The sequence below is a fragment of the Microcaecilia unicolor genome, chromosome 2 (genome assembly GCF_901765095.1).
Source record: "Microcaecilia unicolor chromosome 2, aMicUni1.1, whole genome shotgun sequence".
Taxonomy (NCBI): Eukaryota; Metazoa; Chordata; class Amphibia; order Gymnophiona; family Siphonopidae; genus Microcaecilia; species Microcaecilia unicolor.
The window spans coordinates 401,024,705-401,044,379 of record NC_044032.1 but is presented as its reverse complement, the minus strand read 5'-3'; the positions used below and the strand labels follow the sequence as shown (position 1 = coordinate 401,044,379).

The window sequence follows — 19,675 nt, the reverse complement described above, 5'->3', positions numbered from 1 at the left end:
CAATAAATTGGTGTTTCATTCTTACTCTGGAAGCATCATTTGGCAAACGACAGGCATGGGAATTTATATTGGTCAATTTCACAAAACCCTTTGTCATATTTTTGTCCTAACAAAAAGGAAAGAAAAGACAAAAATCCAACAGCCTGCAATGTTGTAATAAAATAGCACAGCAGAACTACTGTTCCAGTGTGGTCACTCAAATAATGATATGGTAAGATTTTTAGAATTTTACAAGTAAGGTTCTGCTGGGAAAAATGCTTTGGACTGCTGGCAGTAATTCTTCTGGCTGTCAGTATGGATGGTTTGGCCATAGGTTTCAATCTAAAATGGATAGTGTCGCATTGTATAAAACTATTGGATGGCCATCACAATCCCACAACATAAAAGCCAAGATACTACACGCCAGTTCTAGTAGCTTAGATGATAAGATCTGCCTACTACTACGTAGAGGGTCCCGAGGTCAAATACAAATCAACCTACGCATCCAGTTTTTCCTACATAAGCACACAACTGTGGAACGCATTACCGAAAGCCTTGAAAACGACATTTGACCACCTAAACTTCCGGAAAATACTAAAAACGAACCTGTTTAAAAAGGCATACCCTACTGATCCAATTTAAATGCCTGATCTCTGCAACACAACAAAACTAAAGTACGTAATGAACATAACACAACTCTTCCGCTGTACAATTCCCTAATGTGGCTGTGCCACACGAACTTTACCTACCACAACATCACTTTGTATTTGTTCACACTGGAGTCAGCAAACGCCTCTCCGGTACTATGTAAGCCACATTGAGCCTACAAATAGGTGGGAAAATGTGGGATACAAATGTAACAAATAAATAAATAAATAAAATAATAAATAAATAAATCCAAGTTTGGCACTTCACTTTCCCATGTTGGCTGGGGCTGGAGATGCTGAGAAGGTATAGGGAGTTATCATTCCCACACAAAGGCCACATCTACATGGCTGGATTCAGAGCCTATCTTTGTAAGGTTCCAAAGGGACCTAGGATTGTCATTGTACTGACCCAACGGTGTATGTTTGCAGGGGGTGTGGGGGTAAAGCAGACATTGGGAAGGGGAGGGGAAGGGTGAGATATAAAATAAGGGAAACACCTGGTAGTGCAATTGAAAGCTAACAGCACTATTTCTTAGCCTAATTCTGACTGAGCTGGAGAGAAATGAAGCAGGAAAGAATTGTAAGATTAATAAAGGCTTTGTAGTGCTATAGAAATGCTAAATAGTAGTACAAAGTAGTAGTAGTTACGATTGCAAATCAATACAGGTACTTAATTTTACAACTTGAAGCTGAAAAAATGTACATTCTACTAGCTCCCATATACAAGAGATCACACCATTATTTTAATAAAAATAAAAATAATAATAAGGAGGAAAAAAAGACCTCAAATGTCCAAACCATGGCAGCAAGTAAATATATTTTTGTGCCTGCATTTATTGAACTCTGTTTTTCTCATCGGTGTCACGGTCTCAGGCTCTTAGCAAACTGTCACAGACTCAGGGACAACGTGAGCTCTTGGGCTGCTGTTGACGGATGGCAGCAGCAGGCAGACCCTCCAACTAGGACTGGACTGAGCAAGCAGGACTGGAGCAGACTAGAAGTGCAATAAGCACACAGGCAGAAACAGACCAGAGGTGCACAGAGCACACAGGCTTTACTAAGACACAAACCAGGACTGGACTAGACAGGGAACACAGGGAGAGAACCAAGTAAAGCCAGAAGAGAGAACAGTCAAATGGGCCACAAGGCTGACACAGCCTCTCATATGGACAGCAAGGCCAAACTGGAACCCAAACTCAACAGCAGAAGGCAGAAGAGACTAGGCAGAGCTCTAGGTGAAGCAGGCTATGCAGAGCTCTAGGTGAGGCAGACTAGGCAGAACTGTAGGCTGGGCCACATGGCCAAACAAACAAACAACAGAACAAACAGGCATTACCCAAGATAGAAATCCTAACACTAGCACACAGACAAACTGAAGAACTAAGGCAGAAGTGCTAACCCTTGCACATTAACTAGAAAACAAGATGGTGTGCTTGTGTAGCACTTCACAAGCACACCGACTAGGAAACAGGGCAGAGGTGCTACACCACACAGCGACAAACCTGGAGACCTTTGGCTTTGCCAAGGCCCTGAATGAATGTCCTCACCTTCCTTGTGAGGGCCTTCATTGACGATCTCACAACTACAGGAAAGGGACTTGAAACACACTGTGAACACCAGAGTGAGGCTTGGAACACACAGGAAGTGGAAGCACTACAGGAAAGACCTGTGAAACACACTGAACACCAGAGTGAGGCTTGGAACACACAGGAAGTGGCAGCTGAGGCAACAATGCAAAGAAAACAACAGACTGGAGCTACCTCTAATGCTGACCATCGGAAGAGAAGTTGAGACTGAAAAGTGGAGTCACGACCATAGTCGTGACTATCAGTCTCAAAAAACATCCTTTTATTTAATATTATGTATTGTATTTCATACTCAGCTCTTCATGCAATACTTTACATTGTGATCATCAACTTAGTCTCTTTTTATGTCAATCTGAATTCCATGAATTGTAGAGAATGTGACAAGTACTTAGCTTTAAATATTGCTCCCAACAGGGCTTTCTGTTTCACATTCTTACAAGTTTCATCAGGGGACTAAGTGCTGGACATCCCATACTGACCAGAATTATAAGACATCAAAACCTGTGCTAGTGCCAAAAATCAATCAATATACAAACACTCAAAAACTGTTGAACTCACGTTTTCAATTGCAACACCAGATTTCTAATGTGGCACCCTAAGCATTCACGATGCCAACATTTCTCCTAACCAGAAGCAGAACTCCGCTCTTTAAATAACTTTACTATCCCACTCCTTAAATTCAGGGAACTAAATAGGAAACATGGAAGGGCATTTTCGAAAGGTCGTCCAAGTATGAATTAGGGCGTCCTCGCGAAGTCGGCCAAAATCAGGTAGGTATAATCAAAAAATAGTATGGACGTCCTTAGACATTCCATTATCACAGTACGAAACGCCCAAATCAGGGACGCCCAAAGTATAGTAAAAAGGACGCCCATCTTCCAGAACCACGAAATTACGTCCCTAAAATGTTCACTGTACTTGCCCAATTTGTCATATCAATGTCCTTCGGTGGTTCTGGCATGGTAGGACCTGCTTCTGTATTAGGTTAGTGTTAAAATTGTAGCTTTTATAGTGATTCTCCATTCCAATATTGTTTAATATTGTCTCTTAGAATCAAGAGAGGGAAATATGTAACATGATATGAGTTTAATTGTCAGAATTAAATGTGTAGCATAATTATTGATTATGCTGAATCAGATATACCAATACAGCTTTAAAAACGTATTAAAACTGCAGCAATGAAACTGGCTTTCATGTCAAGTCCCTCTTCCCCCCCCTTTTCCTGGGAACTTCTGATAGCAGGGCTAGTCAATTACAAACACTTAACAGAGACAAAAGGTACTGGCTTCACAGAGATATAGCTTCCTCTGCCTAAAAGACCTAACAAGGACTGGTAACAAAAGCTGACTGGGTGGATCACCAAGACACCTCCGAAGATCAATTATACCAGGAGACAGAAAGTCTGGAGAAGTATAAATCCAGCTACTGAAAACAAAGGACTCAGAGGAAAACCATAAACAAGGCATTTGCTTGTTAAACCATTTGCTGGTTACCTCAGATATGTATATCTGCCCCCTCCCATCAGCTATCAGACAAGAAGACGCCAGGACATGTGCAGAAAGAAAAGACTTATAATGTGATCATGTGAACAGACTACATTAACCATAATGCTTTGCAAATTATCCAGTGCAAACCAGGAAGCAAGTGTTGAGGTTCATGTGATCATAACCTCCTGCAACTTGCAATGTATAAAAGACAGAAGCTGTTCCACACAGACACAGATCTCTTCTATCCTGCTGCTGCCCTGGTCAGAGACTCTCCCTCCTCCTGTAACCATGCTGTTCATCACTCAGCTTCTATAACAAAGGACTCTTGTAAGTTAATAATTCATATTTAAACCTGCTACCTTACTTTAAACACAGATTCTCTGTAGATCTCTTAAAAAGAACTACCTCTCGCTTGCAATATTATTTACATGATTTGTATTTTAAATAAACCCATTTGAAGCTAAATATATGGTCTTTTGTGTCCTGGGTACATGCTTTTAAATCTTGCAGCGCAGGATACTGCATTTTAACAGAGATAATATTTAATTCATTACTATCGTGAATCTTGTTGCCTTAATGGGTAACTGGTGGAGAATTATTCAATATATCTTAAAACTTATAGATATTAGCCAGTGCTCTAGAGCAATATCCCCAAGTTATAAATTAATTCTTGTTACAGTCTAATACAGAAAGGGCAGGAACAATACCCAGTCACTCCTGCCCATTGTGACTCCACCTATAAAAAGAGATTCCAGAACCTCTAGCCCTTATATGGAATGATGACTTCTAGCACTACCACTAGGAGTCGCCAGCGCCATTTTGCATCCCAGTGCTAGCAGGTAGGGTTTCTCCTACCTGTCCCCTGCACCACCATGGATTTTTGAAGCTATGGAAGGTGGGGTGAGAGGGCCTTCTGAACTTGGGTGAGGGGCAACCCTTCAGTTTGGAGGGGCACACCTTGGGGGGGGATCTTGATCAGGAGACTAATCAGGGGACTTTTGCTATAGCTGGTGCCCCTGTTAACTACAGCCTAGAAGCTTCGGGCCACAACTTGACAGCCCAATGCTCCTGGGTGATTCAATAGTCCCAACTAAAAATGGGGGATATTTTACCATCATTTTAGGGCCATAACATGATTTGCTGTATGCACCCGGTATTCACCACAAGTCACATTATGTAAATTACATAGTAATGAGCTGCTTTATATGCATATGCATCTCATTAGTGTATAACCTGCAGTAACTTAAATATCAATGCGTTAGGATAAAACAACCTGTGCTAGTGACCTTGAAGTAGTGTTAAGGGGCAAATAACGTAGGTTGTTGCTTTAACACAGTTCAATAATTCACCCCCCTCCACACACACACAAAACCACTTTTTTTTAAAGCTTGCTGCTGGCTCTGAATATTAATCCAATAAATTGTTTTTAGAATAGAGGCATTTTGAAGATAGCACAAAAAAGGGCCCTGTTTACAAAGGTGCACTATCGTTTTTAGCGTGCACTAATTTTTAGCGCATGCTAACCGTATAGATGCCCATAATATTCCTCTGGGTATCTACACGATTAGCGCACGCTAATTTTTAGGCCTCCTTAAAAATGTTATTCTGCTAGTAGCATTGTGAGTACAGAATAGGTGAAATCCCTAAAAATTCAGTTCAAGCAAAATATTTAATTTATCAAATAGAAAATTGGAGCATGTGCCATACAGCCAGAAGCTCTGAATTAACAAACCTGAATGACTTATTTAGATTGAGGAGTAGTACAAAAATGATCATATTGTCAAATAACTGGTATTAAATTGTGTCCCATCTGAATTAGTGAAACTGCAAAAATAGAATTACTTAGCAGTGACGTACTTGTGAAATTTGGTTAGAGAAGCTTGGCAACCAAATCCTGATGGACTCATAATGGATTTAGATGCCTATTGAGTAAATTGCTTTAGCAAGTTTAAAAGCCATTAGCGTCCATTAATGGTAACACACAGTGGTGTTATTATTAACACACAAAATTTCTGCAAAAAAATGTTAATAAGCTGTGCTGCATGCAAAGCAGCTCATTAGTATTTAATTGGCTTACTTCAGACTCCATTAAACCATGAACTTTGCGATAAGATTGAAAAAAAACCCAACTCAGCTACAACTCAAGAAATATAGTTAACTTCTTTTGAGATCACCACATGTCTGCTGATGTGTCATCTTACCTCCTCCCCTCCTCATCTCCTTAAAGGACTGTCAGCAATTCATTCTTATTCTCAGAGCAGTAGAGCAGATACCCTCTCCCCCCAGAGGTATCAAGGGACTACAAACCTCATTGGTCCTCCTCCCTCCCTTTTTGAGCTCCTAGCCTTCTCCCCTCTCCCCAGCACTCAGTTTTGCAAGTCCCCTTGGCCCACACCCAGTCAGATTTTCAGGATTTCCCCAAGGAATATGTATGGCATCTATTGAATACAATGGAGGTAGTGCGGGGAAAGGTATAACCTGACCAAATTGCATACGATTGATCACTCCTTGCTGGCAGAAGTTGTTATGATTTTAGAACCATTTAACATGGCTACAAAAAAAGCTGTCAACAGATGCTAAACCTTCACTGCTTCTGTTGGTCCCAACAAAATATCAGTTGAAATGGCATCTGACAATTGCGAGCTCAGACGGCCATGTGAAAATATCCTTAAAGAACGGTCTTGAAGATCACCTGGATTGCTATTTTACAGTTACAGAGACATGCTTGGCAGCAACATTGCTGGATCCAAGGCTAAATGGTCGTTTAGATCTGATGACAGCTGAAGGGCAGAACAGTGCGATAAACAGGCTGTGAACACTGACGGCAGATCAAACTGTAGTCAAGGTGTAGCCAATTGCTGAACCGCCAACAAAATGTCCAAAATGAGAAGAATCAGAGGCAGATTATTTTTGATACTTATTCAAGAGGCAGGAAACCACTTCAGTGATCGATGAAGTGGATACATACATATCCACTTCATTGTTGATATATATATGTATCTACTTCATTGATTACTGAAGGAATTCTGCTCAACTGTTCCTACCTGTTGGCAACAGAGGTCCCAAATGTGGCCAAAACTGACACCTGTTGCCTATTCCCTGCTTGGAACTCTGCCATCAGCACATCATCAGAATGTTCTTTTCAGGATGAACAATCGAGGAATGTACAACGGAACTGAGTTCTGGCTCTGCAGATGGTTTATTATAGTTTGAAATCATTGTTTTCTCAAAGTCCATGTTAATAAATAATGCTTTTCTTGCATATTTAACAAAGTTATGCCTATTGTTTTGTGTTAAATTTTAACAAGTTATAGGACATATTTATGTTTTGTATGAATTTACAAGATCTTAAATGAGGGGTGGGTACAGGGATGGGAAAGAAAACTGTGGGAATATTACCAATATGATGGGGATGGGGTGGGGATGGCATAGAATTCACTGGGGATGATGAGGGGATGGGGACCAGATTATGCCCTTTGCACACCTCTACTACATATAGTACTGATATACCTGCAAAAATGCTTTTGAGCATTATACTGTTGAAGGATAATTTTTTTAATAGGACATCTAGTCTGTGAAGGCACATAAGGAGCATGTGTATTGTTTATTTTATAAAGATATAAAAAAGTGATTAAAAAAAGCAAAAACTGGATCAACAACTCAAAATACCACACCATCAAGCTTCCCATTATGAGTAATATACCTTATATACAGACAGATATAGAAAAACCATCATATATGCGAGGAGCAACTGGTCATCCACATTTATGTGCCACTTGAGCATGTAAGTGTATAGATTACTAGCCCCCCCACCCTGAAAAATGCTAACCATTACCGGCTAAATTAACCCCCAGTATTCAGTGGTGGGCCATGTCCGGGCACCGGCACTGAATATTTGGGGCTAAATGTGGACAAGCTGGGCACCAGAGCTTATGCGGGCCTGGTCGATATTTAGCTGGGGCCGCATAAGAAAGTTATGCAGATGCCAGCATTGAATATCAGGCCAGCACCCGCATAACTAATTTTTTTCCTAAAACCTTCCCGATCCCCCTCTCGGCCTCTCTAATACCCCCTACCTCCTACTTTCTGACTGCAATGCCCAAAGTCCCTCCCCTACCCCCTAAACCAACCCTCCCCACCCCTTGATGTCTAGGTAGGCCCCCCCAGGGCCTACCTGTCTCCCTGGTGGTCCAGCAGCAATCTTTGGAGACAGGAGCACAGCCCCCTGCTCATGCCCTCTTGTGGCTCCATTTCAAAATAGCTGCTGCAACCTCTCACAGCAGCTCACAGTACTACAAAGTACCATGAGTTGTCATGAAAGGTTGTGGCAGCCATTTTGACAAGCAGCTGTGAGGGGGAAGCAGTGAGGGGGCTGTGCTTCAACCCTTAAAGACCTCTGCTGGACCACCTGGGAGAGAGGTAGGCCTGAGGGGGCTACGAAGACATCACGACCAGGGGAGGTGAGGGACATAGAGCATCATGGCCAGGGGGCAGGAGGGAGGGTGGTATTAGACAGGCCAGGACGGAGATCAGGAGGGTTTTAGAAATACAAAAATTAGCTAAGCAGGTGCCGGCCCGATATTCAGTGGTAGCACCCGCATAACTAAGCTGCCTAGTTCAGGAGAGCTTGTGAGGCTCTTGCCCTCTTAAATTGCTTTGAAAATCTGCTGGTAGCACTTTAGCCAGTAAGCCTGAATGGCAGGAGAGTGACTAAGCACTATGTTGTGATGGCGCATGTAAGTGGCATAGCTTGTAAATGCAAGGGTACTGGGGTAGAGTATGGGTGGGACTGGCACTTACGTGCACAACCTACATAATATGCTTGTATTTTCAGTTTCACACTTAGGTAGCTTTATAGCTTTGGCTCCTACCAGGTACCCCCCGGGGTACCTAAATGGAGTTTAAAAATTGCCACCTTAGTGTACAGTTGAGTTTTCTGTGCTAAGATGCTTCATTTATTTATGAAAAAATTAATATACCACCCTTCAAGGAAAATCTTCTCTCAGAGATTAACAGCACACAGATATAATCAGGGCTTTTTTTGAGGGGGTACTTGGGGGTGCTGAGTACCGGCACCTTTTCCATTGTCTGCTGAAATTGACCCATGGTCCTCAAGTTTTAATGAAAGAGCTCAGGTTCTACACATCAATTCTGCCTAGTCATAGATTCTGTGACTGGTTACAGGAGGCATGGCCATTGCGGGGTGAATCCCTCAGTGATCACCCCACTCCTGAAGGTTGGCCTGGCATTTGAATATCGGTACCTTTTTCGCTAGAGAAAATGCACTGTATATAATTAAAACACAAAGCACAAAAACAGGCATGAATAAAATAATAAAATGAAACACCAAATCCACTTCAGTTTGCATGAGACTGTTCATCAAAGGCTTCTATAAGAAAAACAAACCTTAACTTCTTACAAAACGTCAGTTAGATTCACTCTGCAAGATCAGTGGTAACAGGTTCCACAATCTCCTGACTGCTACAAACTGAGGAAAGACAGAAGAACAAAAAACCACCAGGGGCCTCTGGAGCTAGGATAGCAAATCTTTATTCAAAGACCCGACATGGGCCGTGTTTCAGCATTCCTGCTTGCGGTAGGGGTCTGATATGAATATACCACTGCTATAAGTAGGTTACCCAATATAGAAACCACCGTGTCAGTTAAAACAGAGCTTCCACAGCGCTGTGGGATCGTGGCTCACAGGCATCTCAATGGGCCTTTCTGAATAAATAAAAAAAGGCCTTTTTGACTGCTGCAGTAAAAATGGCCATAGCATGTGGGGAAGTTCTGCCTAAGGTCATGCTAAGGCCATTTCTTATCACAGCTTACTGAAAGGGCCCCTAAATTATATTTAGACATGCCATTTTTGTTTGTTTTTAAAGTTATTGTCAATTGGAAAAGACTGTCATAGGACTTTAGACTCTTTTCAGAGCGCCTGTTAGAGTGACCAGAGACATCAGGATTTATTGATGTAAATTACTTTGTCGTGACTTTGGGTTCAATTTCTACAGAATACAGTAAGGTTAGAGGTGAGGGTTTTGTTGCTAAAAGTCAGTCTGCATTAAGAATTGCAATGTTTCTGTATTCTATGGTTTTGACAAGATGGAGGATGAGATTAAAGGTGCAGTGTAGCTCATGGCGGAACTGCAGGCCAGCCTCAGGCAGTGGGAAGCCTCTCCCTGGGAGAGTCAGCAAGAGCAGTAAGCTATTTTTAAGAAAGAGCTTGGAAGCGATTAAAGAATTTAATAGAGCCACTTCTGGGGAACAGTTTAATGGAAAATTTGGGGCGAACAGTCTGCTAGAAGAGACATTATGCAAAAACATATCTCCTGTCCTTCAGATATGCTGCAGCTAGCATGGAAATTCTGTACTAGTAATTATTAATAACTAGCAAGGCCTCAATTTGTCCCTCTGCACTTATCAGAAAAGAGAAAAAAATCTGGAGCCTGCCACTAACTGCGAGCTGTGTTTGGAGCAATGCAGTGGGGGATGGGCTTGTGTGACCCAGTGGGTGTTCCCGTCTTGGTTTTGGAGGGAGCTATAAAATGCCCTGTACTACGAGACTGGAGATATGCTTTTCAGTGGGACCAACTGCCCACTATGGAGTAACATTGAGGAAGCTCTTTGGTGTAAGCCCCTTTGCAAATGTTTGCTATACTAGATAGGCTGCACTGTATGGAATAGTGCTTGGGTGCAAATTTGGCATATACAGAAGTATAATGCAGACATACACACCTCTATGCTAGTATTCTAAACATTTACAGGTGTAACACATGCCAAAGAGGGTCATTTTATAACACGTTGCCTAGATGAGAAGCACTAAGCTGAGCAAGAGCCCTCCATCTACAGTCCTGCCAGTGGGTGGTGCTGTTTCATTATCACATTTTCAATAGTGAAAGACAGGCAAGCTCATCGTGGCTCCAGGGAACCTGCCTGCACATAGGGATTGAAAACACAATATTGAAGCATCATCCCCTAGTGGCAGCAGTCCAGTTGGAGGACTCTCGCTCAGCTTAGAGGGAACAGTGGTGGGAAGTCCATGTAAGAACTTATTTTTAGGCTATTTTATAAAGAGACATAAAATAGTTTCACAAAACTTGCAACAGCTGCTGGTAAAAGCACCCGGGTATATTTATACCTGCTTGGGAGCAGATGTGAATGTGTGCAGGTCAAGTATATGCACAGGTGCGAATTGTATAAACCAAATGGGTACATCGTGATTTCTCTGTTGCAGCTCTCAAATTCTTGTACACATGGGTTGCATAAAAGTATGCGTCTTCTTGTCACTGTGTTTTCTGTAATGCACGTTGAAAATAGGGTTTACATGAGAAAATGGAAATGGGACTTGATATACCACCTTTCTGAGGTTTTTGCAACTATATTCAAAGCAGTTTACATATATTCAGGTACTTATTTTTGTACCAGGGGTAATGGAGGGTTAATTGACTTGCTCAGAGTCACAAGGAGCTGCAGTGGGAATTGAACTCAGTTCCCCAGGATCAAAGTCCACTGCACTAACCACTAGGCTAGTCCTTTGTACAAAGCTTTTGTCCAAATACTTCAAAACAGTTACCTTTTAAGAAGAGAAACTCAGGGGTTGCAAAGATGGGAGAATGTCAGCCCTTTTGCATTCTAATTAAGCCATGGATTATATAGCTGTGCAGACAGCAGTGCAGGGCCATTAGGCACAGTAGGCAGTGGCCTTGGACAACAGTTGCTGGAGAGCTGCAAAAAGCAGCTGCAATAAGAGCAAAACAATAGATCCTGACAGACACACAACTCAGAACTATCAGTACCTCCTCTTGTTGAGGAGGGTCTCTAACCCCCAGAATCTGTAAATGGCACCTAAAGTTAGGTGCAGAATTCTGTGCACCGTTTCCATTTTGGCATGAAACTTAACAGCTTAATTGGCTCTTAATTGCTGCTAAGGATCAATCAATTGACTTTTTAAACAAGTATTAATTGGAACCAGTTAGTAATTACGCAGGGAAACACCTTACACCCTATTCTATGCCTAATTTCCATTGCACTCAACTCCAAAGTGGGAATGGTCATGTAAGGGGCATGGGCGAATTAGGGGTGTGTCTGGAAAGTAGGGGTTATAGAATGCTATCTTTAACATGCCTAACTGCTGGGAGTTTGGCTGGCATAAATGATTGCGTGAGAATGTGAACTTAAGTTAGTATTCTATAAAGAATGTCTGCTTATCCATGGATTCTATACAGCGTGACTAGATTTCTGTGTGGAAATCCAGGCGAATTTTATAACAACGCGTGTAAATTAATTGACTCAATAAGTTATTCAACGTTAACAGCATTTAACATGCAATAATCAGCACTGACTGGCATTAATTAGAATTTATGTGCACAAATCCCTAATGGTATTCTGTAATGCAGTACGCCTAAATTTTAAAGTGCACAGGCAAAAAGGGGCATGGTTATGGGCGGGGAAATGGGCGTTTTGTGGGCATTCCCAAATTTACATGCATTGTTATAGAATATGACACAGTGCGCATAAGTCTATGCGCAGGGATTTATGGCAAGTTTTTGTTGGTGTAAATGGATGCTCGTAGTTTCAGTCGCAGTGAGGTCCACCTTGGCATAGTCTATATACCACGCATAAATCTAAGTTTTACTTATAGAATATGCCTAGGCAGAAATGTTTACCGCATGGATTATTTAGACAACATATATAGAATCCCCCCTTAGCATGCATCATCCCGGTGCCTAACTTTGGGCAACCTTTACTGAATTTCCACCTAATTGTCGAAATGTGAGGGGCCACAATGCTGAAGGTTCACCTCGGGCTCCCAAAACCCTTGCACTGGCCCTGCTATGGCGGAAATGAAGGTATCCAGGGATGTTCTGAAAAACATATTCAGATCTGTGCAATTATATATAAAGGAAACTTGTTAAAGTTCCTAAACCAGGCAGTGGTTGCTTAGATTTGGGGATCAGAAGTCATTCAAGACATAGAAGGATCAATGATTCTTTAAACAAATCTTTTTGGTGCATGACCGTAAGCCAGTACTTGCTGGACATTCTTTTTTTCTGCCATGTGGGTGGTTTTTCAGGGGCTTTTATTTTTATTTTCATATTGTATTTATGCTGAACTGTTTTCAGATGTCACCCACTTTCAGGTATATAGGGAAAGTTGAGCAATCATATCCAAATAAACTTTACGGCTCACTGGAGTTTGCAGAAGGTTATGGATTTCTTGCTGCTAAAGAAACAGTAATTAGTAAGCAGGCTGTTAAGCTGCAAGGAAATGCAGAGACTTGCATTTATTTATTTGACTGCCTGATTGATAGGGCTGCTGCTAACGGTGGGCATGTGATTAGTAAAGCAGTACAGATTTATGTGGGACTTGATGAAGAGGAGAATCCGGAGATCTCAGCCTTGAGCAATGCATCTTATAAGAGAACTTACACATGATTGGCATGTTTTCCTCCATGTTCCCTGGAGTCAGGAAGATTTTAGATAAGCAAAGCCTGCTTATACCTCTAGAAGTTCTGAATATCGGCTTAGGAGGTGTAACTCCAGTTACATGAATTTGGTAGGAGGATGAGGAAGCTGCTTGATTGGATGGGAGCTTGCAGGGAGGCGGGATCAGGTAGGTTGCTGGCAAGACAGCATGTGGGGGTGGAGCTGCCAATAAAGTGGGATAAGACTCAGCTGTTCAAGGGAAGAAACAAGCATGAACTGCTATAGTGAAATTCTAGAAAGGAGGCTAGATGTTGAAATATATTAGCAGAGGATTAAGAAATGATTGATTTATAAGGCTTGATTCTATATATGGCGCCTTAAAAATCAGCGCCAAAAATACGCCTAGGCATATTCTATAAACTATCCCTACAGTTAGGAGCAGTTTCTAGAATACGCCTAGCGCCCATCTGCATGACTAAATTTAGTCACGGGCATTTACGCCAAGTAAAACTTGGCGTAAATGCTTATGCCTAAGTTAGGCACAGAGCGGGTGTATTCTATAACGGTGTGTATAGTATTTAGAAATGCTTATGACCCGCCCATTCCACTCCCATGGCTATGCCCTCTTTTCCAATCTGCATCTTAGAATTTACGCGCATCACTTTACAGAATACGGTTAGAAATTTGTTAGTGTAAATTCTAATTAATGCCAATTAGTGTCAATAATTGTTTGTTAAGTGGAAATTATCAGCACTGATTGACTGTGCACGCAACTCAAGTCGCTCTATATAGAATCTGGGGGAAAGGAGGTACTTTTACAAAGAAAGTTCCTCTTATAAAATTACTCCACAGGCCGTGTGCACACTGCATGGACGTATGCAAGATGACGAGAAGGTGCATACATTCACATTGTCTGCATCTGTAATGTTCAGAGGCGTAACATGGGCAGATTAATAAAGTATGATGCTGTCAAGTTAGTGAGGCAAAAAAAACGAGGATTTCAATAGTATAAAGGACCTTTAATATAGTCTATAGTCACAAATTCAACATTCCGGGACCCTATACGGCCGTGTTTTGGCATTTTATGTTGCCTCAGGGGTCAACAAACCTGAAAACTCATGTTGGAAGAAATACAGGTAAAATGCATTGATAAAAATATGGTACTAATTTAAATCGGTTGCAATGCCCCATGTAAAAATGAAGCACAGTACTCTATTCAACATAAACTGATGTGTTTCATGCAAATTCACACCTACTCTTTGACTTCACCTTCGTACATTTACACCTGCTGTTAAGCAGGCATAAATGAAAGCAGATGCTTTTTAGCTGAGACTGTGCAGGTTTGGTGAGGCTATTTTATAAAAAATCCATACTTGTCTACTTGCTTTCTAAAATAGCCTCAGATTAGTGCCTACTTGGACTGCCAACCTAGGTGAGTTGTAATAAAATTACTCTCTTCATGAACTTCCTAAACTTCTCAAGTTGGTGCCAGGGCATGTTGATCCTCAGTATTGTCGAGGAACATCTGGATGGAAGCATGTTATAATTTGATTAGGGAAGTCTTTAATAGATGCAGGGGAGTATTCCAAACTAGATGCATTCCTGCTTTGGAAATAGTCTAAGATAGTGGTTCCCAAACCTGGTCCTGGAGGCACCCCAGCCAGTCAGGTTTTCAGTATATCCACAATGAATATGAAAATATATGCGTGCAAATCTCTCTCATGAGAGAGCCCGTGAGAGCCCGCTCGAGCACACCACTGGATCTATCTCTTCCCTATCAAAATATTGTAGTTCCTTCCTTTCTTGATTTTATGTTTTCAGATTGTGAGCAACCCAGTTCTGCAAGTCAGCTTGGGCAGTATAGCAAGTTTTAATATACTATAAACTATAAATAGGACCACATAAAACACAGCCCTATTTAAACGTGGCTCACTTCAGTCAGTTAAGTGCAGAATATTGCACTTAACAGGCTGCGTTTTATCTGGCTTCGCCTGGATATACAATGCTTCTGCTCGGACATGGCCTGACATTGAATAGCTGGGCATAAAACCTGTAGCAGACAAATACCGCTGACTGCCACCGGTTGAATATCTACCACAGAATGTTTTTCTTTCTGAACTGTGAATGAAGTACGCAATGATTTTTGACATTGGTGAGCAACTGTGTCACAGTTACTGAACAATGCCTGAAACAATCAATGGAGTTCTGTTTGGTAACTGGTAAATCTGATGGCATGCACTGTTGAAAGTACTGGTGTGCTGTGCACACTGTCAGCAGAGGTTAATTCAGTCCTGGTTTTATCCCAGGCTATTCCTAGACTTCTAAGACAAGCAGGACAATGAATCCATGTGTACAGTTTGTTAAAACCAGAACTAGACCTCTTCGTCATCCTATCTATGCATTCATTTCATCTAAATGCTAATACATTTGAATTCTAATTCAAATCTAACAGGGTCAACAGAACATAAAATCAGCCAAAACACTAACAACCAGCTCGATTTGTGTTATCTCTGGGCTTGATTCTGAGATGAATTTTCCTATTCTCTACATATAGAAATAGCTTTTCTGACCACCCCCCATAGTTTGTTATCATTTCACCTTACCAGTACTTTCAATAGTGCATGCCACCAGATTTAATTGATCATAGATGATATACTGAAAGCCAGATTCACATGAAAGACACTGTAAAACGTGCTAAGCATATTTATACCCTACCTCGATGTTCGGCATCACCAATAGCTATCAGAAGGAATAGAATTAACACCCCTTTCATTTTTGGAAACCTCTGCTTGTCCTGAAGCTCTCTAAATCACTGGCAGCTTTGTTGCGTCTAACTGCTTTAAATCTGTAGTTTGAAGCTAATGACCTGCTTATATCCACCCTTCGGAAGAATGTTTTATAAATCATTAAGCTAGTTTTCAGCAGCACAAGAGCACATATCCTTGACCCATGTCAAATAAACAAGGTCTAGTAAAAGATAAATAGACGGCAGCTACGTAAATCAGTCTATTTTTGAACAAGGATTTTGCAGCTATTGTTTAGCAGTGGTGTTCACTCAATTGGATCGTTCTAATGTACTAAATTTGGGGCTAACCTCTAGAAAGTATGGAGTATTTCCAGCAAGTCTAGATTCTAGGGACTATGTTACCTTTAATGTATACTCCCTTGATTGGTTCCTAATAACATTAAGGGGGTCTTGGACTAAACTGTGGTAATATTTTGGAGTTTCTGTGTAGTAAGTGCCATTCTCCTGCCACTGGAATGAGGAAAATGCTACTGGATCTTTATTACATCATATATTTAATGGCATGGCTTCTGATTTAGTACAATTAATTTTGTTGCCTGAATGTTTATGAGCTGTAAAAGTCGAGGAATAGTTGGACCTACGTGCATCAGATGCCACTTGGCACGAGTCCGCTACGTGTGTCCGAAAATAAAAATTAATTTTCAGGCACGCATAGCGGACGTGCGCCACAAATGAAATTAACACAAGAGCTACTTGGTAGTTGGGCAGTAAGTTCATTTTGGCGTACGTTGGGTGCGCGTAGGTGCCTACACAGCTTAGGAAAAGGGGCCCCAAATTAGGACCAAAGCCTTACCAGTTCAATACCCAGAACATTTACAACCATTCTACTCTGAAAAAAGCCTTCTCTTCATTTAAGGGAACAGAGAAGGCTGGGATGTCTTACAGCTTAGCTGCCTGCATCAGTTGGATACGTGGAGGAGCATTTTTGTTATGACGTCTAAATCCAACTTTGGATGTTTTGCTCAAAATGTCCACAATGCAAATGGTGAATATAGCGACTTTTGAAACAGCAAAACATCTTTTTTTTTTTTTTTTTGAAATGGGCACTTGCTAGTTGTTTTTGTGCTCTGGGTATTTATCTTTTTGGTCTATTTTTGGAAAAGAAATGCCCAAGTGAAAAATGCACAAAATTAAGCCATTGGGACGTATGAGGAGCCAGCATTTTTAGTAGACAGGACACACAGACATCCCAGCAGAGCAGTGAGGCACCCTAGGGGACACTGCACTGGACTTCACATAAAAGCTCACAGATACACATCTCACCATTAACCCCTTATATTGTATGGCGAGCCTTCCAAAACCCACCACAAACCTACTGTACCCAACTATACACCACTACAATAGCCCTGATGTACAGCTGTCACTTATATTTATTTTTATTTATTTATTTATTTGTAGCATTTATATCCCACATTTTCCCACCTATTTGCAGGCTCAATGTGGCTTACATTGTTCCGTAATGGCGATTGCCAATTCCAGAATGAGAAATACATAGTTATATTGCAGGTGATGTGGGTACAGTAGGTTTTTGGTGGGTTTTGGGGGGTTGACACTTTCCACCACAAGTACAACTCTTATAGTGGATTATAGGCTTGGATCCCCTTCTCCATAGTGCACGGCACCAACCACTAGGCTACTCCAGGGACCTGCTTGCTGCTCTAATAAGACTGACTATAACATCTGAGTCTGTCATAGAGGCTGGTATGTACTGTTTCTTTCACGTCATTGGGAGTGGCGAGGGGATCAGAGACCACTGGTGGAGTAAGGGGGGGCATTCCTTTATTCCTCCAGTGGTGATATTATCATTTTGAGCACTTTTTAAGAGGCTTAGTCATTATTAAAACAGGTCTAGCTCAAAACGTCTTAGTTTCAGTCCTAGGCGTTTTGGTTTTGTTCCATTATGGCAGAGAAACGTCCAAGTGTTAGAAATGCCCTAATCCTGCCCCAACATATCCCCATGTGATTTGGACACACTGCAGACAAACTGAATAGATAAGCATCTGCAAAATAGGTTTTGAAAATAGTGATTTGAACATTTTGGCAAGCAAAATGTCCAAATGCTGCTTTATGCCACTTTTTATGAGTTTTTCTCTTTCAAAAATGAGCCCCATAGTCTGGTATTATGGAAGGAATGAGCATGAATCTGATGTGTAAGTGAAGCAATATTCTATCAGCTGTAATTTTTCCATATATTTTTGCATCAATATTTATCAGCGAGATCGGATGATAATTGGAAACCTCCAAAGGGTCTCTGCCTTGTTTGGGAATAACTGACACGAGTGCTTCTGTTATGGTACATTCCATGTCACATGATTTATGAGGGCTTGGTAAATTTAGGACTAATTCTGTTTGGAACATTTTGAAAAGCTATTGTCAAGCGATCTAGCCCTGAAGTTTTGTTATTATTAAGGGAGAATATGGCCTTTCTGATTCCTCAGTACCTTAACAGAGAGATTAGGGAATACTTCCAACTTAATGATCCAGCCCCTGTCATGGAAAATCTAGGATGCTTTTAAAACAACCATTTGAAGGGTGATCCTAAGCTTTTCCTCAATATTAAACAAAGCAGTTAGAGGTTCTTCTAGTTTTTCTCTCTGTTCCTGGGTCAAAGTTGAATGTTGCAGCATGTTGAGGAAGCACCTGAGCTATGCCCTGCTGCTTGATATTCAGGGCCCAATGCATAAAGCTTGCTGTGCTGTGAACATTTGCTTTAGACTGATTGTAGCCATTCTAAAGCAAACATTATTTAGCAAGTGTACAAAGGATTTTCTGTGGCTCTAATGTGTGCAGTTAGCAGCTACTGAAAACTCTATGCAAATGCATTGCAAGGAGCTGATTAGTATTAAAATGAGCATTCTGAGCAATGCACAGACCTGAGTGCCTACCTTTACTGTGCACAATTTTATGGCAGGTCTGGACCTGTCATTATGGGGAGCAGCCTGTTTGCACTATACAGCACCCATGGTAGGTGCTCAAGAACCCCTGACCCTCAGGACCCCGACCTGCCCCGCACCCCCAAGCAGCAAATCCCTGGTGGTCCAATGGACCCCAAACCCCCTGCAACCCCTCCTGGCTCCCCCACAAAAAATCCCCAGTCCAGTGGACCTCAGAGCCCCTCTCACCCCCTCCTGATCCTCCCAAATCAAGAATCACCCTGGTTGTCTAGTGACCCCATAGGCGCCCGGTATAAGAGGCTTGGAGAGGCTAAGCCTCCCCCCTGCTGCAGCAGAATGGATCAGCTGTGGAGTCCAGCTGCTCTGAGGGGATTAAATTGTTGATTTACCTCTATCCTCACAGCAGGAGCTGCAGTGAAAGCCCTCTAGCAGTTGTAGAAATTGGTTTATGGTTTGTTTACCTTACTGCTGGGAAAGCAGGGGGGGGGTTGGCTGGAGGTGTCCTGGGTTGCCAGGGAGATATTTAACGAGGATGACTTCCTGACCTGCACTGAGGACAGATAGTAGCAGAACGGATACTGGGCCAGCATGATCAGAAAAAGTCACCAGACAACAAAGGTAGAAAAGATCATTTTATTTTTATTATAGTGTTTGGAATATGTCCACTTTGAGAATCAGGTGCTCAACATTAAAAGTTTATATTTATTTACTTATTTATGGCATTTTATCCCACATTAAACATGAATTAGGGTGTTTTGTGGCTCTACATGAGAATTGTGATGATATGATCCCTTGTTTCATATTGTTGACAGTCTGCATTTTCCGTATGGGTGGTATATTGGTGTATT

At 41.6% G+C, this 19,675-nt stretch overlaps 1 protein-coding gene across 1 annotated transcript in view; it reads right to left on the bottom strand.

Annotated features, from left to right (window-relative positions):
* GC (GC vitamin D binding protein) overlaps positions 1-15,966 on the bottom strand; it is a 148,397-nt gene extending 132,431 nt beyond the window's left edge. Inside the window, exon 1 of the mRNA XM_030190630.1 lies at positions 15,843-15,966. Coding sequence (XP_030046490.1) covers positions 15,843-15,900 — 58 coding nt within the window. The 5' untranslated portion in view covers positions 15,901-15,966. The remainder of the gene's footprint in view (positions 1-15,842) is intronic.
* Between the last annotated feature and the right edge of the window lie 3,709 nt (positions 15,967-19,675).